Below are 24541 nucleotides of genomic sequence, written 5' to 3' on the forward strand. Positions count from 1 at the left end.
CAATAGTCTATATTAAGTTACTCTTGTGAAATGTTACTCGCGTCCATAAGTGTTTCACACGCTGGGAGTGAAGAGACATTTAGGTAGACCTCTGTGACAGGGCATTTACACGTGTAGCCGGAGATATATGAGTGATCACACTATCTTTCGACTACTCATTACCACCCGCGGACTGATCCAGAAGCAGCCAAATTTATAACTTATTACAACTTATTAATATCAGCATAACTTATTAATAAGCCAAAACGCAATATCACCAGGCACATGAAAATTGCGAGCTGATTAAATAAATTTTCACTCCAGCAGTTAAAATAAAGTTAAATCAGTCTAACTCATGGTTTGTAGGCTTGAAGCACGAGCTTAAATTGTTGGCTATTTTTTACCCATCATAGACCTTAACTAAAACCCCCATTATAATAAAATTACGGAATTCTGGGTTAATTATGTTGTAACGGGGGGGGGATAAGCTTGGGAAGGAACGTTTACTTGAGGGCTGTTATGGGAGAAACCAAAATTAAATTTGCAGTTAATGAAAGTCGCGTTCACAATTGTTAACCCATGTCGAAATCTCCACCTCAAAGTTATCCCAAAATAATGCAAAGGTGCGGGTTGGGGGGGGGGGGGGGGGGTAAATGGAAGACGGTTACCAACAATTTTAGTTAAAGGATGATTTTAATAAGTGAAATAATTATTACCGAGTGCAAAATTACTTTAACCAGTTCTAACTGGTTTCACTTGTTTCAATTTTTTTGAAAAATGTGAAGGCATTGTTAGGGGGTCAGTGTCATGGGGCGGGGGTATAATTGGACAAATTTTTGTTTCCACCAAAATTATCCCCAGAAAGCTTTAAGGACTGGAAATGGTGACCCTACCCGAAGTTGGCGTTGTTAGGACCGGACATCATTCTGGCCGAGTGGTGGTAGTGTTGCATGGCGTCACAGGGACTGCCAGTGCCAGAAGATCCTCTGCTTGGCTGTGGCTGTTGCTGGATCAAAGCCGAAGTGGAAGTAGTACCCGCCAGTGGGTGTGGTAGGGGCAAGGGGTGGGGTCCGTTGCCAGTGGGGGAGTACTGGAAGTTGTAATTGCAGTTGTTGGGGGGTGTCGATGTCCCATTATTCCTCACTACCTGCTGTAGAAACTTAGAATTGACATTTGCCGTTCTTAATTAAAATTTTGCGCCGACCAGAAAAGTTCATTTGAATGTTCTAATTGAGAGGTCGGCCTTACAATATAATGACTTTTAATGTCCTGGTAAAGGGAGGGGAACTTTTGGCCACGCAACTTCACCTGTCTCGCTCAAAAAAGAAGGATTTGATTATTCTGGATAAATCTGGCGATTAACTTTTTCATACCAATATTTTTTAAAGATCTTTTAAAAGACAAGACATAGATCAAGATGAAAACTCAGTTCATAAATACGACATCTCAATTAGATAACACTCAAACAACTGATCATATGATTCTCTTTATCATTGACAAAATTGGCGATAACTAGTAAATTGGAAACCATGGTTTCAGATGACCCCCCGGATCCCCACCTAATTTTAGGAAGGAGAAAACGCGCACGTAAATAAATCCCCGCTCAAATGAGCACATTTGGCTATGCACATTTGGCTATGTTTTTTCCATTGGGGTTTATTTCCTAGACCCTAGCAAAGCATACCTGATTAGTTTTGGATGAGTCCGTGTATCGTGGCAGAGTCATGTTTCCGTTGCTAAGGAAGCCAGATGTTGCCGGCATGCCAGCTGCTGTTGCGGTTGCACCTGTACAATCGAAGTGTGCGGGGTGTGCGTGGGAGTGTGGCGGCTTCATGCCTTGCCTCAGCAAATCAGGACCTGCATTAAACAATCAGTTTTTGTCACTTCTGAAAACCACGTTCGATACATTGAAATTGTAGCCCAGAAATTATGGCCGATAATTTGGAAGTATTTCCATTTTCACAGGTATTTTTTGACTGCAGAATAAAAGCCTAATGCTGTTCCGCTGCGATTACACAGAAACAAAATTAGGATCTTTTCCGGTTGTGCCCCCAGCTTAGCGGCAGCATATTATTTGCACCACTCAGGCGCACGTGCAATATTTTTACATAACGCTTTACTATTATATAATGGTACGTGCTCTGTAACTCAGGTTGCATAACGTACTGGGGGGAGGAGGGACTAACGGAAAAGATCCCAAAATTATTATAGGTCTGTGGTTAGAAATTTTTGTGAAGCCGCGAATTTGACTCACAATTCTGAATAGTAGTTTGCTGTGTTACATGTCCCCCACATTGACTACATGGTCTCACGCCAGCCCCTCCCGCCCCCGCACCAGCTGCATTGGTTGCCCACAGAACTCCAGATGCAGGGCTCGATGACTGGATTCCCGATAACCCAGTCCCACTGCCTGTAGCTGCCCCCGCCCCAGCTGTGGACATTGCCCCCACACCTCTGTTCACACTGTCCGCCTCCCCTTGAAGGGCTGCTAGTCTGCCCATAGAACCCGCCATCTCGTTGTTCCTGAAAACAACCCAGTAGTATATTTAAGTGGAACTGTTTACATAAAATTGATTATTCGAGAACATTCTGGAAGTTTGTATGTATGAGCATTTTCAAAACAATCAGTTTCATCGTTCAATACTAGGAACCTTTTCCACCAGTACCAGTTTTTTTAATTGCCAAGTTTGAACAAACTAATGCTTGTGCTTGATCTGATAATTGTTTGTTTAGCCTAATAAAGGGTGGGACTGGCCATCGTAAATTACACGACGACGCCATGTTGTTGCTGCCCAAAATGATACCCGTTGAGGCACAATTAGGAGAGCAAAAATCTCAATAAAAAATAAATCAAGAATATCAAGGCAAGGGCACCCTGTCCCAGGGGATCCTGACTTTTGATACCTTGAAAAAGTCAAATAATGAGATTTTTGCAGTATTAACTGTGCTTTAATATGTCATATCGCAACATTTATTATGCACTTTTTGTAATCGCGACAGTTGAATAAATTAACATATTTTACATATGAACATGACTTTTATGTCCGTTAATACCACTGTACGTGCTATTATTGGACATCGGAATTATTAGACAGTTTTGTGTTGATGGTTAGTTGGGTTAGTGGAAACTTTTTATCATGTTCGTCAGAAAATTAAGTTCATTACCCGTACCTCATTTTCAGAGTAATTCAGTATTGTAACCGGAGTTTTTTAGAAACAATTCAGTACTGATTCAGAGTCTGTTCATGTCACATTTTGCTCTGACATTCTCTGATTCAAACTCTGAATCAAATTCTGCATCAGACTCTGAACCAGCCTGATTTTTTTTCTGATTCAGACTGAGCAATTAAGCGTTGCACTCGGCCTATAGACCTCGTTCAAAAACCACTAATAACTGGATTCCTCGGAAATCTGTAGTCTAATATATAATCTAAACTTACTTCATTCCATTAGCAGTCTCGCACTCGCTGTAGTGTAAGTATCTGGCCCTCTGGAACCTCCTGTACAGCCAGAATGCCACTATCATCAGCAGAGTCCACAGCACCACCCCAACTGTGGCCACAAACCACGTCTCACTCCAGAATGCACTCGCCTCACCCAACCCTAAACACACCAATAACGTGCCAAGGTTAAAACTGGACTCAAGTGCGCCACAAAAAGTTCAGGAAGACACATTCACTATATCAACATCGACAGAACAGTTTCTCCCCTCCCCCCAAAAATTTTTTTTCGCAAGCCCGTGTGAACAAACTGACCCGCTTTTTGCATTGACTATAATCTGTTCTGTCTAATAAGAAGTAACGCTAGTCATTACAAGTAACGCATACATATAAAAAGTTGAAATGTCAGTTATAATAGCCATATTTAACGGGCGAAATGAAACAATACCACCACGACTGCTGTGTTCAAATTTGGATTACTGTTAGCCTATGAACAAAGACCCCAGGATGTAAGAGTTTTGAGGGCAATCGTTGTTTTGGGTCTTTATTCCATTTCAAAATTTTCTGGCTATTCTTCTATTCTTGGAACTAGTTTTTTCCCGGAAAGAGTTTTTGCCCAAAAATTTTCTCTGGTTAAAACTTTTCAAATTTAAAAATGGAGCTTGTTACCTGGGTTGCTCATCATACAAAACTCTTAGCGGCCATAATAGGTCATATATGATTTGTATCTATTCTTGGTAGTCATACAAGGATCATGCAAAAAAATTATATGAAGTAACGTACTGGAAAACGATCATTTATACCAGGATCATACTAGGAAATACGTAATGATTTGTATGACATCATATATGATCCCTGCATGAATACTAAGAAATGGCTACCCGGGGGTATTATATGTCGGACTTTCTGTTTTTTTTGTGTATCTTTGATTATTTTTGGAAATGCTAAGCAGTCAATATGTGGTTTCTTGCAGCAGTACTAACTTACCCAGCGGTACTTTGATGATGTCACTCTTTAGCCCGTGTCCAGGGACCTGGTTAAGAGCAGCAATCTGAAACCAGAGCTCGTCAATTTTGGGCAGCATCTGATATGTGACGGAGTTTGTGTTGTTGTCAACCGTGTGGTTCTTTATAGTCTCCATCTTACTCGTAAACACCCAGATTTGGTATCCAGTCAAATACTCTGCGTTCCAGTACTGTCTTGGGGGTGCCTGCCATACCACCTGTCCAACAAGATTGGTTTTGGGTGAAAAATTGTTTAATACTATAATGTAAATTGACAATTGACTTGATTATTATAACTATGGTCAACAACATAACAAATCAACAGATTACTTAATCACATGTCAGCAGTCCATTTTATTTACACGTAAAGAAAGCCTTTCTTCCCATTTGTTTTTGTTCTCCTCTTTTGACCAGGTAAGTAAAGCATCTCGTGATCCACCAAATGAGGGGGGGTTGCAAAAATTACTTCATTAAAAATACTGACAGAGCAAGACACAGGGAAATGTTTTAATAAAGTGATGTTAAAAAGGTAATTTAAATTGGACTATGAAATTAAACGAGAACCATGGTCGTGATTAACCAAGTAATTCAGTTTTTGTGTCTCTTTGATTTTGACTGAACGGAAGTTTTTTTCCAATTAGCCTGTACGAGCAATTAATTTCCGTTCTTTTTTTTGCAGTGTGTTAGTCATAGCCTACCTAATTATTGCGGTTTGTAGCAAACAGTTAGCATAAATAATACTTTTGTCGACCATTTTTTGTAGATTAATTCAGTGAACTTATTAATTGCTCTCAAATGAAGTTTGTTGCAATTGCCGTAGTCATGTTTGTCTTCATACAATAAGTTTTATTTGACCTGTTTAATTTTTGATAGGATTTTTCCTACCTTGATTTCTTGACTTTTCGGTGATCTGAAAATTGCTTTCATTCGAAATTTTGAGTAGCTGAACTTAATTACTGGCAGTTTTCAAAGTCAAAAGGAAGGTGCGATAAAACGCGTGGTTCAATTTAAAGCACTGTAATGGTCTATAATAAGCTCTATTGACAAAATTTAAAGTCATTTAGTGACGCAAAGCTCCGAAGCAAACTACTGTTGAAAACCCAAGAAGTATGTAATTTAAGAGCAATATTAGAGGAGTCGTTTCACCTACGTTCTGAAGAAGGCAAACTTAATTTGCATAATTTTGTTCTCCAAAAAAAAAGATTTGGTGGAAATTTGAAAAAAAGTCCACCAAAAATTTTGATATTTCAAAAATTTTTGTTACAAGGATACTTCTCCCTGAAAACTTGTGCTGCTATATGTTGTCCACGTTTAATTTAACAACAGCTGTCTTTTGAACAAAAAAAATCATTAATTACTTTTGAAAAGGACAGATTTCTTGTACGAAGTTGACAAGATGCACGGATTATGGCAAATGAACGCAAACAATCGTTGTAAAGTTTATTCAATCAGTGTATTTAATTGCTAACAACTCTACTTAGAAAATGCGCGAGTATTGGTTTCAAACCCGCATCTCTTAGATTGCAAGTCTAACGTTCTGCAACAGCACATCAACTATATAAAAATCATAAACTATATAAAAATCATTATTATTTTTCTTGTTGAAAAATTTGTTGAAAATCTTTTTTGCTAAGCTATTATTCTAAGCTGTGCAAAGTTTATCATACAAGCAACTTTTATTCGTATTTTTAACATTTGAGAAGTTGGGTTAAATATTAGACTATCGATTTCCGACCTATCGATTTATCAATTGATTTCAACGATCACTAATGCCTACTAAAAGAACAATTAATAGCGGGTTTTGCAGATCAGCAGGATGATATTCTTAAAATAGAAGCGTACGTGATTTTGATGTCCAATTTTTCTGTAATTGTTTATTGACTAGAATTATTGGACAGTGGAATTAATGGACTGTTTTCCTTCTACTGTCATTTGAACAGTTGCAGAAAGAAGCTAGCTTTCACGCCCCTGTTTCGTGCCTCATTGCTACGAGATGTTTTCCCTTAAATATTCATATAAATTGTTATAAATTAGTTCAAATCTATACTGTTCTCAAGGCCATTTATAGTCCGTATTACCATCTAGAACTAAAACCACAAAATTGTTTGTGTTTATTAAAAACAACCGCGGATTGACATATTACTAATAAACATATTATGTACTCAAAAGCCTCAATATGTAGTTTTTAAGTTCGATAAAATTGAATTTGTTTAGTTGGTAATCATAGTAAAGAGAGGTTATGTACTTGTTGAAGTAATTATGCTGATAAAGTAGGTGCTAATACGCAAAATGTATTTGTACTTAACCAACATCAAGAAACGTACAAAAACCGGAAAATGCCCAACTTGGAGATTAGTAGATATTTGAGAAGGACCAATACAGCTCGAGTTACAACACTGCGTAATCAACTGCTGATAGCCAGTTGATAGCTTTGTCTCGAAACTTTGATAACATCTTGTGAAACTTTCTATTCTTTCTCCTATAATTTTCTTTTTACGTTGGATAAAACAATTAAATATAAAATAGGAAAATTTTCGTCCTACTCCTAAGTTATAATAGACAATGAGGGAGCTTTATTATAGCAGTGAAAAATATTATATATAATATATTAAAATATTATATATTATATATAAAAAAAACACGACAACTAGTGGATATATCACGCATTCTAACAGCTCAAAAAAGACTATTACTTGCTAATTGTACTAGCTAAAATTGCACTATGAAACAATCATAATAAGTCCTTGTAACATGACAATAATTCTTTTTAACTATTAACTCCAAAGACGCTCAGATAATAACCTTATAAGTTAGTGTGTAACACAGGTACAAACCAATCACGCACGAAAACTGAATCATGTAGTTAAAATAATCACATTAAGAGATGTAGTTTACCAAAAGTGAGTTACTTTACCGAATATGATGTAAATTACCAAAATTTATTTATTTTACCAAAAGTAATGTGTTTTTTTTAACCAAAAGGGATGTATTGTACCAAAAGCAATGAACTGTCTCGAAAGTGGCGCATTTTAACAAATAGATGTATTTTACAAATAGAAATGTGTTTTTTAAACCAAACGTGATATAGTTTACAAATAGTAAAATATTTTTTACCAAACATGACGTATTTTATCAAAAGCAATGAATATTCTCGAAAGTGGTGCAATTGAACAAAAAGATGTACTTTACCAATAGACATTCGTTTTCTACAAAAAGTGACGCATTTTACCAAAAGTGAAGTATTTTTTATCAAAACAGGTATGTTACCAAAAACTATGAGTTCCAACGAAAGGTATTTAACCAACTGTATTTAACCAAAAATGGCATATTATATCAAAAGTGTTGAGTTTTACAGAAACTGATAAAATTTATCAAATGATGCATATTATCAAATGGGATATTTTTTTTTACCAAAGGCAACGCATTTCATTAAAAGTGACTTATTTTTTGATAAAATTGATGTACATCACCAAAAGTAAAGGTTTTTACCAAAAACAAACATTTTTACCAAAATTGATATATTTTTTTAACAAAAGGGATGTATTTTTTAACAAAAGTTATGTATTTTACCAAAAGTGATGTTTTGTATCATAAGTGATGTTTATTACCAAAACTTTTTCTTGACCTAAGGTGACTTAATTTTGCCTAAAAGTGACGTTTTTTTAACCAAAATTGAGTTAATTTTTTCCGAAAAGTTACTTAAATTTTTGTAAACAAAAATGACTTATTTTTTGCCTAAAGTGACGCAACTTATTGCCAGCAATTTACCAATAATGATGTTCTGTTGTCTGCCAGGGTAGTCGTGATGTGCTGGGGTGCCTCTGATGGCAAATCAGCCATTGTCCTCACTTCCACAGTTCGTGTCTCCTTCCCAACTGCGTGGTGTTTGAGCATGGTGAAGAACGCCTGGACTGTGAACTCATAATTTGTGAAAGGGCGAAGATTTGTCACTATGAATGAACGAACGATGCTCTTTTCCACGTGGGCTATGGACTTGGAGAAGGTGCTGTCTTTCTCTTTGTACATTATGTAGAAACCCTGAACAGCAAAAAGTTTACTGAACTGTGTACTGAACAGTAAAAAGTACTGAACTGTCTGTGCTGAACTAGCGTTGAGATCAAATATTGAAAATTGAACATTTCTATTTGATTAACCACGTTTTTATACAGTAGTTTGCCTTATTCAGTACTGATAGATAACTTCTGTCTGAAAACTCATTTTACACAGCAATGATTAAATATAATAAATCATTTTAAATTAATCAGAAATGTCCAGGTGTCATAATCTCCCAATCCTAACTCACTCCTAAGTAGTCTGTGTTATGAATAAAACATGTAATCTAAGTACACCTAGAGGTCTGTTCACAACAAATCAGAGTTACAACACAAGCAATAAGTTTCTTCTAGTTTATCCGTGTTTTTTTTTTCGTTGTTTTTTTCTTGTGATATCGTATACGAAGTTGGTCTATTTATTTTCAGAATTTTCATTAAAAAAACTAGATTTTTCGTTTTTCGCAAATGAAGAAATTTTGACGTAACTAAACTGGGGGCATTTTGAAACAGCTTAAATTGAGCTGTGAATCAACTTCTATTTCATATGAATTTCTGTTTTGTTCACTCCAACTTCAATAACAAGTCTTAAGTCAACCTCTGAAGTCAACCTCTGAAGTCTTTTTCTTAAGTCAACCTCTGAATTAGGGTCGTGATCAGATTTTCTAAATTCATGGTTAGATTTTTAGCCGCTTATTTTATTTTCCAGACAAATCAATTTTTAACACCCGACACCCCCCCGCAGTGCCTGTTGTGCGTTCATTTTATGCTGGGTAATTCGGAGCCCGTAAATGTGATCCGAATAAATGGTACTATTGTCTGCAGCCACATTTTAGATGTTGCAAGTTTTATACAGATAATCTTTCAAAATTTTACAGCATATACAAAATCCAATAGTGGGTGTTCAAATTTTCCCAGAATATTATGTTCGCGCGCGTTGTTTATGATTGTTGGGCGCTGTGAATTATAGCCCCGTGACTTATTTTCAGCTCAATTATTGTAGAGTTGTGAAAGGTTTGTCTGTTTCGTGAATTATGGTTTATTTCCCAGAAATCACCAGTTGTAAAATCACGAATGGTCTAATTGGAAAATATGTGAGGAAAGAAAATTTCGTTTGATGTAGGCCCATGAAATTATGAAATCTTATTAAGAAGTTGAGAAATTCACGCCATACAAATTTTTATGCGAGGTAATAATGGTATGTCAATGTATCTTTGACCGACAGAATAGAGAAAATGATTAAGAGTTAATGTGTGAATTGGTTTCTGGTCTGAAAAAATTAATAAACCAGGAGCTATTATTGACCACCCCACCCCACCCCCCCCCCCGGCCGGCACCTTAAGCTCTCCAGTTACAAAGTATGTATCTGTGCATTGCGAATCATGTGTGTTTCAATAGCACTTGCGGGTTACAAATGATTTGCACCGACTGATGAGGGCAGAAAAGATCCACAAAACCCAAAAATGTTAAATTTAAGTTATAGACAAACCATATTATAAATAAGATTGGCGTCAGAAAGCTGAGAGAGAACGTCCTAATGTAAATTGTACATAAGATAAGCTTGACAAGAAGATGTACCTGTTCAACGTATACTTGGCTGGAGAAATAAAGCTTAGTGGAACAAGAAAGAAGAGAAAATGGGTTATAAGATATAACCAAACTTGAGAACTAAGACCAGAAATGCTGGTACGAATCCCGCACTGGTCCCTTTCCCTTTTCACAGTAGTTGCGTCTGCTTAGACCCTCTATCAATTGGCAAACATTTTTGTGGAAAACTAACGGTGATATATTGTGTGTTCCTGGCCACATCCCAAGCAATCCGGACAGCTGTTGAGTTGAGAGCAATTGGCTCCTGTGGCTCCACGCCGGCTGCCAGAATCTGTTTCTGGATCAAGGCACTGTTATTGTACATCTTGTGCTTCCCCAGCTCTGCCTCCGATTGTGGGATTTCTGCCACAACGTAAAAAAATTACTCGTATTACCCAAAATTTCATATCAAGTTCCCACTCTTTTGCAATATAGCCCCCATACGCCCAAAAGACACGATAAATGCGCCCAAACGACACAAAAATGGAACAATCCCATATTACATAATTTTGCTTGGAATTTGATTGACTTTTTGCGTCGATATACACATCAAACTTTAACCCTATTAACTATTTTCTTCTATAGAAAAAAAATAAAATATAAAAACTACAATATGTCGGTTATGAGGTATTTTTTTTTCAAATTGATCGAAAAGAAAATCATTTTAAGCTTGTTTAAAAGCATGTTAAGTGTTCAAAAATCTAATTGATGTAATAACTTATTCCACCTCTGAACGCTTTTAAGTACCACAAATTTGTTGTTCATTTTTGCTTTTTTTTCTTTTTTATATATAGGCTGTTTTGTCCTTATGTTCTGCTTACGAGTGAGGTAAAGTCCCTCTGATATCTGACTGGGTTGCCCAACTCCAAATCTGTTCTGGGCTCTGATTATGAAGAAGTACTGTCTGTTGGTCAGCAATCCACCCAGCACCGTCCTAGTATCCACCAATCCACTTTCTGCCACCTTCCACTTCTTCAGGTCATCACTATTAACAATTTTGAATTGCAGACCTTTAGAGAGATTAATTCAGCATAAACAAAAAGTTGGCAAATATTAAGTCAACAATGTAATAATAATGAATGTAATTTAATTCAATATCCCCCACCCCACCTCGAATTATTAGTTCTTTTCATAAATTCCAGGCCTCGACTGAGTAGTGAAACTAAAAATATCTATGAGTTTACAATAATTCGCAAATTAGTTCATGTCTAAAAAATGCACTACTTTTATCCGAAGTTTACAATCAAGTAAAAATAATTTTTAAAATAAAAATCTACAAAAACAAAGGCTACAAAAATAAAGGCAGCAAGAGTTAAGAGAGTTCAGAAACAAAATTTTGTTTATTATCACCACAAAATTATTACCATATTATGAGTTCGTTCAAAAACCAGCTATTTGCCCGCAAAATGAACAATTCTGCTATTAGAAAATTAATACGCACTTTGCTTAATTGACACTTAGTTAGCAGTTTTTTTCAACGATAGCTCCAAAACACAAATTTTGGACAAATGCGGCAATACCTCATCATGACTGTCCACGATTTATGTCACTACTTTTCGAGGTCTCTTTCTGCATTTAATTAGCCTACTGCGGAAGTTCTTGGTTTTATTAAAATGATTTAAGACATAGTTCAGAAACGAAAAATTGTTAATTACCATATTAAGAGTACGTTCAAACCAGCGATTTGCTTTTTTTAAATCCTCAATTATTAAAGTGAAGAAGTTTTGTCTAAATAAAAGTCATTTGGGATTTCTTTGATTTCTGCTTAATTGGCACTTTGTTACCAGTTTTCGTTCGACGATAACCCAAAAACACAAATCGTGGCCAAATGTGACGGACATTTCCAAAGATTCTCAGATTTGAACTAAATTTACCTTACTGTCACTATTTTCAACACTTGCTTATAACTCTAATCTTGAAATATGGGCCGTGAAGAACCCCGACAAAATCAGGCAATTAATGCGGCGTAATGCTAGTTCCACTGTATATGTACATGTTTTTATTATAATTCCTCGACCCATGTAGGAAACCTCTGCTTACAAAAAGTACTCGATAGTGTAGGTGAGAGGGTAGAGGATGCCTTGTTCCCCATTTGGGTTGACGGGGGGACTGTTCCACTTGAGAAGCACTGCTGTAGAGTTCAACACTATCCCCAGTGGGGCTGAGGGGGGCTGAGGTCTTCGGGGCTTCGGTGGCTCGTATCGATCTGTGCATATCAAACATGAATATTATTAATCTGAAAAAGTATCTAAAAATACTTAACTATTGATTAAAAGGATATGCTTCCTATATCCCTCTCCGTTCGTTAATTTTTTTTCTTAGCATGTGTGAACAAACTAATGTGTAATTTTGTAAGGATAATCGCTTGTATACCTTATTAACAGCCATTACTGGGATGTAATGGGTTGCGTATGTCATTGTAATCATTATAAGGCTCTTTGCTCTTTCCCATTGTTACGCCCCCCCCCCTCCAGCTTAGTGATCAAATAACGTATAGAGCCCCTCATTACCGTGATCATAACAATAGGCAATAGGGGCTATAATTCTGGCAATAATGGGAAAGATCCCAAAATATCTATTGCAAAGCCTTATTCTACCGAGTGGGGAGGGTAAACGGCCGGGGGGGGGGGGGGGGGGTCAGTGGCCTTATTCTACCGAGTGGGGAGGGTAAGCGGCTGGGGGGGGGGGTCAGTTACCAGGTGACTGTGTTTAGCCACTGACCTAGAGCAGAGTATCGTATAGAGGCACTGCATTCTGAGTACCCATATTCGGTTGTAACCCTGCATGTATACATTGCGTCATCCTCTCCCGTCTTTTTGAACTGGAAAATGCGCATCTGGGTCGACTCCTCGTCATTGGACACAAGGAAGCGCAGGTCACGTGGGGGTAACACCTTCCCGTCTCTCAGCCACTCAAATTTGAGTTGTTTGGGCTTTGATTTGTCGTGCGGGGGTTGTAGGACGCATTTGGTGTCGTAGTAGCTAAGCTGGCTGGAGGTCAAGTTGGCATTGAAAAGGCACTCGTTGAATATGGGCGGAAAGTTTGGCATTTCTAAATAATGAGAGCAAATTGCATTTTATTGCTGAGCCAAAACGGTTAGTAAGTTAATAATGCGACAACTTGAAATGTAAAGAGAACAAATCGTATCGTCGCAGCATTTCAAAAAAATAGATCCCCAAATACGCAATTATAAGTGCGAAAATGCGCATTAGATTGATCATCTAGGGTTGCAAAAACAATTTCATTTTTCACATAGCTGAACATTGGTAAAAAAATCGGGAAAGCATTTGTGCAAAACAAACGGAAAATGTCACAACAAAATTGTCGGAGTTCGGAATTGAATTTGAGAGCTCTGCTGTTGGACTTACTTTTGATTTTGATATTGACATTTGCAGACAGTTGTCCGTATCCATTGTCACCCACACACTTGTACTTTCCCTGATCAGAGGGAAGAAAGCCTGTGATGTGAAGAGTCCCGTCTGCATCCACTCTTTTGTTCCCACTCTCCTGGTCACTGAAGATTATACTGCCCTCGTTGTCCTTAAACATCACTCATCATAGTAAGACCATAGTAAATCAGTACTGAATCATGATACCTTAAGTATTACATACGTATGATTCAGTTCTGAATTACTATGATCATGGCCACTTTTTGTCATGAAAAGTCAGAACTCATTGAAAACTGAAAACAATTGCGAGCACAATTTTACCCTTATTTATTTCACTTTTTCAAAACGGTACAGGGCAAAAAGAAGCCTGTTTTGTTAATAATATTATTAACAAACAACCGCCCAACATATCACTTGAGTTGAGAAATATTTCATATTTGTCAACAGTGCTGCTAAAAATGTGTGAAAGAACTTTTTCAGTAGTAGGACGATGCCAATTTAAAAACAAAACAGTTCTTAATAATGAAGTGTTTTTTTCCCAAAATTTGATAGATAGAACTGACCTCCCAGAATACGTTGACAGTGGGACTGCCCTCCATCTTGCAGGGGATCATGACACTCTCGTTCACTGACACCTCCTCAGTCGCCATTGGTTCTATCAGAAAACTGGGGGGTTCTGTCAACACACAAACACCCCTTTTAAAAGGCATCCCTTTTTATACCCAGGAAGCAAAATGAGTCCAGAAATGAAGAAGACACGGAAGTACTAAACCGAAGCGATATTTCTTCTTTGTGTCGTTTGTGCCCCCCCCCCCCTCAGCTACAGAACACGTGCCAATACATAGTAAATCGTTATGTATATGTAAAATCGCGCTCGTGCGTCTGGGGGTGCAAATATGGGGGCGGGCACAAACAGAAAAGATGAACAAAACAATAAATGGACGATAACTTGTAATCCCATTTTAGAAATCAAAAATTGACTAATTGATTCAAACCGCACAACAAGTATTATAAATCACACACACATGTCTCAAAAAATAAGTCGAGAAATAGCCAAGAGCTTCAGTACTGCCATCAATATTTTCAAGCTGTTTTAGAGACCAATGCTTGATTATTGAAACGAGTCAATTTATGAAAAGAAACCAACTTGACTTGTTGTTAAAGAGGAAAAAAGCCCTCACAAAACTACCATTTGGTTCAATCCATATTTGGCTATTTTTACATATGAAAAAAAATGCGTGAACTAGGAAGAGGTCTTGGTTCCATTTTAACTAGGGTCTTCGCAATTTAATTGAAGTCAGTTTTACCCCTGTAGTTTTTCTAAATCCCCCAGGACTTTTGATCTCATAAATCCACATCATAAATAACATTTCGCAAAACCACTATTTACACCATAATAAAAATAGTACATTGAAGTAGAGAACAAAAACGTCAAAACAGACAATTTTAACGATATTGTAATAATAATTTCAAATGAAAATATATTTCTCAAAATACAACAGAATACACTTTTCGGACAATTTAAAGACCCGGTTAGATTTATATTTATATGAAAGGCCTTAGAGCATTTTCATGAGTTGAAAACAAACTTTAGAAAACACTCAAAATTGTTCGATAAATAATTTATAATTTTTTGTAAATTTTGTATTATTTTCTAGAAATTTCTAACTATTTTTATAAATATTGTGATGACTAACCTGATACTACAATTTCAATCTCAATCGCAGCGTCGCCCACTGTGTTGTTTGCATGACAGATGTACTTCCCGTTATGTTTCTTCTCAGCCTTGTCAATCTTTAGCACAGCGTGAGATCCCCCCACCTCCCCCTTGGCCCCTCCTCCCAACATGACGTCACTGCCCACTGCACCAGATGGTAGTCTAGGGTCCGAACCCTTCCTCTGCCACCAGACTTGAGGACTAGGGTCTCCGTTGCCAATGCAGAACACTTCCAACTTGGAGTTTTTCTCAAGGTTAAACCCACTGGGAGGGTCCAGCACTATTTCCGGAGCATCACCGACTGTGATCTGAGCTGGACCATTCACGTACCTTAAATATTTTGCTATTTTGAGATTGTTAATTTTGAAAAACATTCTTTATTTAAAAACATAAACAAACCGACTAACGCCGGATGAACCACAGGCAGTCAATTTAGAAGGGGGCATAGTCTACAGAAACTTTTATGATGCAAAAACTTCTGATTAGGGAGAGGTTCGAACCTGTCACCTACCGGATAAGAATCCTGTACTGATTCTCGATTATGCATGTACACTCCCTATCCTAACTCTTTAATGCTTTATCACACAAGCTCCTAGCAAATTTTGCTTATCTTGTTGCAAAACGATGCACAATCTTCGAAATATTTATAAAAGATCTAGCGAGAAAACGATCTTTAATAGACTGAACAAAAATCATGGAAGTCAATTGCTAAAGTCTTATTTTTGCTTATGCAAATTTAATTCGAGAATTACATGTCGATCATGATAAAGTTCCGAACATGAAATATTTACCGCCTTAAGGTTAATAAAAATTGAATTTGTTTGCCTTTTCTTTTGTAGGAAAATGTTAACTTAAAGCCAACTTGGTCTTTTTTGGCATTTCTATAACATAGTAGGTTTTAAATACATTTTTAATGTTTTTGTAAGGGTTCAAAAACAGCAAAGTGTACTGTTTTTTTCTATCTTCAGAGTACTAAAAATGAAAATAAAAAGACGCATTGAAATGGCCATCAGGGTCGCTCGCGATGCGACATCTTAACATTACCAATACACTGCCATTTTTTTTAAAAAAAAATTGAAAATGTGAATTTTCTAGATCTTAGTTGCGTCCATTCCTTTACAAAGCAATTAAATCTACAATGTTTAAAAATCATTTCAATTCGAATCACATGAAAGGGTTTTTGTTTCTCCTTCTTTACATTTCAATTAGGTTGTTGCTCTTAAAACGGACAGCATGCCTTTGAAGCGACAGATAGGATCTTTTACGCGCTATTTTAACCTATTACGCGAACAATCAAATTAAGGAATTAAAATTTCAAGTTTTCTTTAATTACAATCAATTTATTGGAAGACTTTGTAACCTTTTAACCGTCTGGTTAATTTTGATAATTTACCTTTTCGAAATAAAAACACAATATTCAACTTTGATTTATATCAACTCACTGTCCGATTCCGTTGTTGACGACACACTTGTAGATGCCTGCATCTGTGTCTTTGATGTCGGAGATTAGGAGAGCCCCGTCATTGAGCACCTTGAGTCTTGGGTCACTTTCGAAGTCCATCATGAGGCCATCCTTGATCCAGCTCCTTCTGGTGTCTGTGATAGGGGTCGTCACCCCCTCTGGTGAGTTGCAGTGCAGCCGGGTATGGCCGCCACGGGGAATCGCCTGGCTTTGTAGAGATGACTGGAAAATTGTGACTGGACCTGAAATCGAATCAATGTTTCAGCTATCCGAAAACAGAGCTTTTATCAATATGCAGCCCCCCCCCCCATTTTTACCCCTCTCTATACGTTTCATTTCTTTTTTAAAACCCCTATTAGTTCCCCCCTCTATCATTTAGCCCCGATTTTAGTTCTCAGTATAAATGAGTTGTAGACATTCAAAATTAAGTATATTATGGTTCGGGAAAGAGTTTTGGGGGTAAAAATTTAGATGGAGTTTAGATGGGGTAGGGGTGAGACACTATTGTATTAAACTATGGGAGGTTAAATAGTCTGATACAATATACTTCATATCTAAAGTCAATAAAAAAATAAATCTGAAGAAACGATAGTGTGGGTGTAATCCGTTAACAGTTCTCATTATAAGGTGAAAAATGTAGTCATACATTAAAAAATTTATGTGTGGGTGAAGCCTATCAAAATAATGAATCGATTATGATGGCAAAAGTTCAACTGAGCAATCATTGTTTATCAAACATTTCAGACAGTTAAATCTTGTCCTCCCAGTGAAACAAAACTTGATAGCCTTCAAGAAAAGCATGCTAAAACATGGTAACTCCTGTTAATGTCATGCCAATAACTACTTGCCGAGAAAATATCCCGATATGAACAAACTTTCAAGGTCTTTTCCTGCGTTTTAAGTAACAAGATCTTGACAAGATACCAAGAAGAAGATCAAAAGATCTTGACTGTTTATCATGGCAAGTGAAATCAAGTTTCGTTTCACCAGGCAAACAAAGATTGCAGAAATTTTCTTCTTTTGTGTCGACAAATGAAACAACAGGGGCTCCAGTGAGTCTGTGCGTTGTGCCGGATATCCAAACTTACCTCTCAAGTCTGTCAAAATTCATATTAATTCTGAGAAAAATGTCACTCTCATCACTGTTCCTACCCACTTTAGTGGGGGAGGAACTATATCCTCAACTGTTTTTTTTGTTCAGTCAATTTTGACCGATCCAAATATTCATCGCAGAGAGGTGTGAGTGGTGTCATTAAAAAGACCGTACAGCATAGACTATAGAATAAAAAAAGACTTTTTTGAATTTCATTTTTTCCAGGAAGTTATTGCGGTTTAAGTTTTGTTTAACGTTGTTGTTCACGTTTTCCGGAATTTTTGCTAAATCTTTTGTCAATTCTGCTGAAATTTGTTGAGAATGGTGTTATTAGTTTTCGCCTATAATCACAAAGGAGGGTAGCTGAAATGCTTGATCCGACAATTTTAGCTCAAATTGTTGCTAAATTTTTCACGAATTCAGCGTCTTTTGATCAAAATGGCACAAAAATGTAACATTTAATTTTGATATCTTGAAATTTTTGTAGCTGATTGTTAACAAATTATCTATTTCGGAAACATTTGGAACAACCACATGTTGTTATTGAATGAGCAGTAATATCAGGGCATCTATTAGTCTCATCACATTTTCTGACAATCAAAAAATGTTCTGTTCTATTGGTCCGATGTCTTTTTAAAAAATATTTATAGCTTTTTTTTCTAAACACGCAGACCAGAAATGTTTACATTCGAAGTTCAATTATGAACATCTGATCTCATATTTACATGAAAATGGGACTCAATGATCATATACTATGTTTTCAAAAAAAAATTCGTCTTTAGCGGCTTCGACATTGTTTTTGTAAATTTTAATTGTGAACTTTTTGGGTTTTGATCACATTTGTTGTACATTTTACAGTCTCATGAGGAATTTTACTAATACATAATTAAATTAGCTTTGCTAAAGGGTAAAAATGAACCAAAACAATGCTTCCAGTTGATCCTATTACCTCTAATGTATTTGAAGATGATTGTTTGAAAAACTAATCCCGAGTCATTTATTTCTTAATTCTGTTATTTATGAAGCTTAGCCTAAACACAGACTGCATATTCTTTCTCGAAAACGAAAGTTTAATTTTTGTAGCAATTATAACTTTTCTAAAGGTTTCAAGGCTTCGATACAACAAGTTTTCAAAAAAGCTTTGGATTTTGGGCAATTGCCCATTTTTGAAAAATTTTTCTGTTGCCTTTTCAGATTATCACCTTACTATGAGGTCCCATTGACTTCGAAAAACAGCTACTGGACAGCTTTACTTTAGGTTCCTTTTGCCGTTCGTTTTGTCATCGAGTCGCATAATCCGGATATGTGAAAATGTTCAGCGAGTTTCTCAACTTTCACCTCTTTTTGTTCTTCTTTTTGATAACTTGTAACCTTATATCATTAGTGGTTTTGCATTTAGTTTTTGGCATTTTTTTGTTTTGAATGCAGCTGATGGTTTTATGGCTTTCACACAATAAGTTTTCATATAACAAAATTTTAATACTGTTCAAATTTGTGATTAATTTTTTTTGCCTTTTTCTCATGAAAAGATTTTCCAATGAAAAGAACTTCATAGAACATACATAATTTCAATAACTCATTAGAACCCATTAGAAAATTCATGATTCAATTGTTTGATTATGGTGTTAATGACTTCAAAACTTTTTTGTAACATCGCTTGTGTAGTTTTGAGTTCTGTCTGTATTCATTTTTAATTCGAGGCCTCAATGCTTAGTCTCCACTGTTGAGAGATACTAGTGTCTTCCTTTAAGAAATTACACATTCTTTTAATTGTTTTTGATTGGAAGACTGTGGACTGAAATTAGTTTAGAAGATGAGAGTAATTGAACTTATGTAATAATTCTAGTGGATAGCTTGTGTTTCAAGTGGCTTCGATGAATTCTTTTGCCATTTTGAAGTGAATGTTTGATTTTGAAAGATTTCTTTTCCATTTTCTGAAATCGTATGACAATCTGGATAATGAAAAGTTTTAACGGCTTTTTACTGAGTTTCAAAAGAACCTATTAAATAATTCGAGCTGATAGTTACTGTTTTTTATTTTGATGTTAATTGTTTTCAAAAATTCACGTCGACTTTTTACCTAATCCCATTAAAGTCTGGTCCAGTATATTTTCTAGAGAATTTAAAGTTATCCTTTTTATACGATGCTTTTTAAAATTTTATTTGATGCCCTTTAGACTTTAGATTTTATCTGATGCCGTTTGAATTTTGTTTGTAAGTGTTTGTAGAGAAAATTGCTTTTGGTCGCATCTAACGTTCATTTTTGTTGATTTATTTGTTATATTTGTTGATTTGCTTGTTGATTAATTTGCAAACTGATTTTGTTGCTTAATTCGGTTCTCTATTCTCCCGGATAGCAGGTCACAACGGTTCTCTAGGGCTGCATTAGCTATTTAATTGTCTCACTAATGACGGTTCTCATTGTTTCCGAAGGAGTTTTATAAGAACCTATTTAGTATTTTTAATCGAACGCTGATGGTTTTCATTTATTTATCTCTTCTAATTCCTTTTTGTTGACTTTTTAGCGACTCTAATTAAACAGGTTCCATCTGCTTTGAACGGGAGTACAAGTTAGTTAGTTTAGTTTAGGCATTATTTCGCTCTATTTAACTTTGTTACCGTTTTTTTTAACTAGATATTGAGTTTACCGTATTCAATGTTTTTGCTGTTGTTTTTTGTTTGTCTTGTTTTGTAAACTTATTATTGGCGGTTATCATTCATTTTCCAATGCGGCACTATTTAGTTTTTGAGTATTTGCGTCAAAATTTTTTTGTCATTTACCAATTTTTCAAACAGTATGATTTTTTTTTTAATTTTTTCTCTCTTTCCCTCATTTCGTAGACATATAAGTCGATGCGGATGAGCGGAGCGGAACATTATTTGCAAACGTATATAGCCGAGCCTCCCTAAGCAATAACCGAGGTCTCAACGATCAATTCTCAGCAACTTTTGTGAAAGTTTTCAGCAGGTTTTTGAAAACCGCAAAACGAAGTGGAGCAGAGATCTAGTTGGCGACATGCAAAATGTTTTTTTTTCAAACATTTCAATTCTTTTAGCGAAGCTAGGTTCATCCAGCTATTTTTTCTTAGCTCAATATTATAACAAGCGATGTAAGATGGTATACGTTTTTGTAAGACGTAAACTTCTCTTCCTTGTTTAAATTATCTCTGTTAAAAAAACTTGACCCGCAATCGTAACCAAAAAACTTGATTCAAAAATGGCTTTACTTTAAAAACGCTGAACAATAGAAAGAGAAAAGGAGAAGAGAATAATGTGAAAACTAAGATTGGTGACATCAAAAGTTGTTATCTGAGATAGAGAAAAACCAGACAAACGAAAATGGTTGAAGCAAGTATTATTCACAAAATTGAAAAGCAAAAAATTTTCAGATGATATTGGGAAGTAAGTCCAATGTAAGTCAACTAGGAGGAAACTTTTTCTTTGAATAAAAATAACGTTTTGATACTTTATTTAACTAAATGTTTATTAGATATAAACTGAACCAAACTAGCAAAAATCATCTAATTTATGAATTCTTAGACAAGTTATCTGTACTTTTTTGTTCTTTAAGTAAAAAATTTCCCAAAATGTCGGATTTAGAAAGCGTTAAAGTCACTGATTGAAAACCTACCATCTCCACTGTTCCCCTGTGCAAAAAGCTTCCAATTTATGCATGCTTTGACAAATGTTCTGTATTTTTCCTTCCTTTCAGTGAACAATTTTCCAAAATGTAATTCAAAATGCGTTAGAGACACTGATTGAAAACTTACCACCTCCCCTATGTTCAAGTTATTTCGTGAATCATTCAATTAAAAAACTAGAAATTCGAAATCGAAAATTTCATCTTCTATATAAAGAAACAAAAATCCGGCGTATTTAAACTCAAGGAGATCTTGCGTGTGTTTCTTCAATGATAAATAGGGGAACTTTTCCTACTTTTTTTACAAAAGGAGCAATTATCACTTGTATATAGTCTACTGGTGACGAAAATTTTCGAAAAAGTCAAAAACTTAGATAATAAATAAAATTTTAAAAAATATTTAGCATCAAAATAGGCATTTTTTAAAAAAATTGATATAAACATAAATTTTTTTCTAAACTTAAATTTCTTTAATTTAAGTAACAGTCAAATTTTTTATAATTAAATGTTAACAAGTGAAAATGTTTTAAGGCCGATTGCTGTAACGAACTCCAACGGTTCTGTTACAAGACTCTTGAAAATCAAAGTTGGTTGCAAAGTAATAAATAGCGTGCAAACTCAGGTCGAGGTGTCAAAGCTAAAATCGCCAAAAAAATGTAAGAATTGCAATGAATCGGGTGAAAATATGTAAGAATTGCAATTTTTAGCGTTGAATGCTGTGAAAAAAAATTAACCGCTGAAAATTGCAAATTTTTCAAAAATTCACCGCAAAAAACCGCAACGAATCTTACAAAAAATCACCGCTTTCACTACATTCATCGCTAAAAGATGCCCTCTTTGCGGTGAAACATAATAATTTTCACCACAATTCTTACATTTTTTTGGACAAAACTTCGACCCGGGAAACAATCATCCGTTTATGACTGCCCCGCTCCCCTTCCCGGTGACCAGACCTCTAATGTCTTTTCAAAATTCATTTGTATAATAATGCTAGTAATTAGTAAATTGGTTTTCAAACGTAACGGACACATCTGTCAACACAAATACAAACGCATCATCGCCTTGTCGACTGATGTCTAGTTTTTATTTGCTGAGAGGCTTAAAAGAAACCTCTATCTATTTAAAATTTTAGTTTAAATTTGGCTGAATAGAAAAAGTAATACTTACTACTGAGTGAGACTTTGGCAATGTGTGATTTCTTGCTGCCATGTTTATTGTTTGCGATACAGAAGAAAGAGCCCCAGCTGTCTCTATTGGAGCGGGTCACTTTGGGTATTAGCAGGGTCTCCTGTGCCACTGTCGCTCCCCCTGACCCCCCAGAGGACCCTCCCACGGAAGAGGGATCGAGGCCTCCATTAGTGGTACTGCTCACTCGGTAGAAGTCATTCGGGAACGTAACTATAAACAGCCAGGGTATAATTTTGAACTCAATGCAGTCGAACGAAATTCGGTACACCTCCCCAGTTCGAGGAACGAGACCAAAACGCCATCTGATCAGACCAATGTCCAGCGTACATACGCGTTTTGTGCGCTAGATTTCCAACCTCTGATCAGAGGTCAGTTAGGCTTAAGATGCAATCTTAAGCTCTCGAACTTGGGCATCTTTTCTAACCCATTTTCTTTTTCTTTCTTGCTCCTCGAGGCTTCTTTTCTCTAGCTAATTATAAGTTGAACAAGTAGAGCTTCTTGTCGAGCTAGTTCTAGGGAACGTTATGCAAAATTTACATTAGTTTGTTCTGTCTCAACCTTCTCGCATCAGTTTCTCACTTTTTATTAATATCAATACATATATATATATATATATATATATATATATATATATATATATGTATATATACATATACATATATATATATATATATATATATATATATATATATATATAGATGTCAGAAATAATATAGATTATAACTTACTTCTCTGTTCGTTTCTGAACCAGATGAGTGTAGGAGTGGGTGACCCTTTGGCCTCACAATCCAACGACACCTGACTTCCCTCAAAGGCACTGATGTTTTGAGGCTCTCGCAGAAACTGCGGTTCAATTCCCAAAGAAGACTCTAAACAAAACATTTCTGATCAACAGAGTATCGACTGGTTACAGATGAGCTGGATGGAAACAAAAAATGTATGATCTTTTGACTTGGGAAGAACTGCTGTACGGGAAAAAATAGAGGTGTTTATAGACCACATCAAAACTATAAATCTGATTTCAGTTGCAAATTTCCGTCCAATAGTATAAAAAAATGTTATAACAATTTCAATTGATATAAAACCGTCATCTTTTTTTGCTTTGTAGAGAAAGAAAGAATATGTTTTGAAAGCAAAACCATGCTTTTGCGATTTTTCTAGTTTCACAATAATTTGTTTACACCTAGATCTTTTTGTCATTTTGCGAATTTATTTTTGTATATCCTGTGACCGCTTTTACCTCCTTTCAATTGTACTCATGATCATGCATTGGTATTCCAGAGGTTTTAACGGATGAATGTTACTAACTGCATATAATCCTATCAAAAGTCATAGCTTCATTAGAAAATTGTAAGGTGAGCAATGAAAATTTTCAAGGCTCAGGAAAAATAATGTGACTTTGCACTAAAAAATATCTTGAGGCAATAAGCTTGAGCGGCCTCTATAAGAGTGCGTCACTTAAAGCAATCCATAAATTAAAAAAAGGATTCAATTGCTAAATTTTCTATGTGTATTTTGTTTAGCATTGCTATGACACTAGTCACAAACTCTTGGTTAGCTCTTCTTCTATTAATTCATTTAAGTCTAAAGAATAGTGTCGTAGTTTAATAATGACCAATTATTTAAAATGCCACAATTGTTTTAAAGTTGACTTCCTCAATTGAGTTTTCTATAATTTGATTTTTCTCTTTTCGCACTGTTTTCACATATCATGCTCTACAAAATTTTCGCGTTCTACTTCAATCATTGAAATTGATTGCATTGCATGTCTTTTTGTTCAAAGCTTGTTCAGAGATTGTTCAAAGATGGAGTCAAGAGAAACAAGATGGATTGCTCAAACGCGAGGTGTTTAATTTCCAGTGTAGTTGTTAAGCTGGTAAAGCTGATTGCATGCAGTTTTACTTTCAAACTTTTTTGATATGAATTACCTGATTTTTATTTGAAGAGAAAGCAATTTTTCACACTCAAAATTTCTATTGACTTTGTCATTCTT

At 35.7% G+C, this 24541-nt stretch overlaps 1 protein-coding gene across 1 annotated transcript; it reads right to left on the reverse strand.

Annotated features, from left to right (window-relative positions):
- Window positions 1–790: 790 nt before the first annotated feature.
- LOC142358518 (roundabout homolog 1-like) lies at window positions 791–23417 on the reverse strand (the record flags this gene model as incomplete). The annotated part of the gene is made up of 16 exons (XM_075409912.1): window positions 791–1129; window positions 1664–1836; window positions 2234–2502; window positions 3420–3582; window positions 4407–4641; window positions 8192–8461; window positions 10253–10422; window positions 10881–11044; window positions 12100–12265; window positions 12781–13110; window positions 13428–13599; window positions 14012–14124; window positions 15146–15495; window positions 16608–16869; window positions 22528–22758; window positions 23277–23417. Coding segments are annotated over 16 exons (3470 nt in total), but the record flags the coding sequence as incomplete, so codon positions are not given.
- Between the last annotated feature and the right edge of the window lie 1124 nt (window positions 23418–24541).

The sequence above is a fragment of the Convolutriloba macropyga genome, unplaced genomic scaffold (genome assembly GCF_964194025.1).
Source record: "Convolutriloba macropyga unplaced genomic scaffold, txConMacr16.3 SCAFFOLD_2175, whole genome shotgun sequence".
Taxonomy (NCBI): domain Eukaryota; kingdom Metazoa; phylum Xenacoelomorpha; order Acoela; family Convolutidae; genus Convolutriloba; species Convolutriloba macropyga.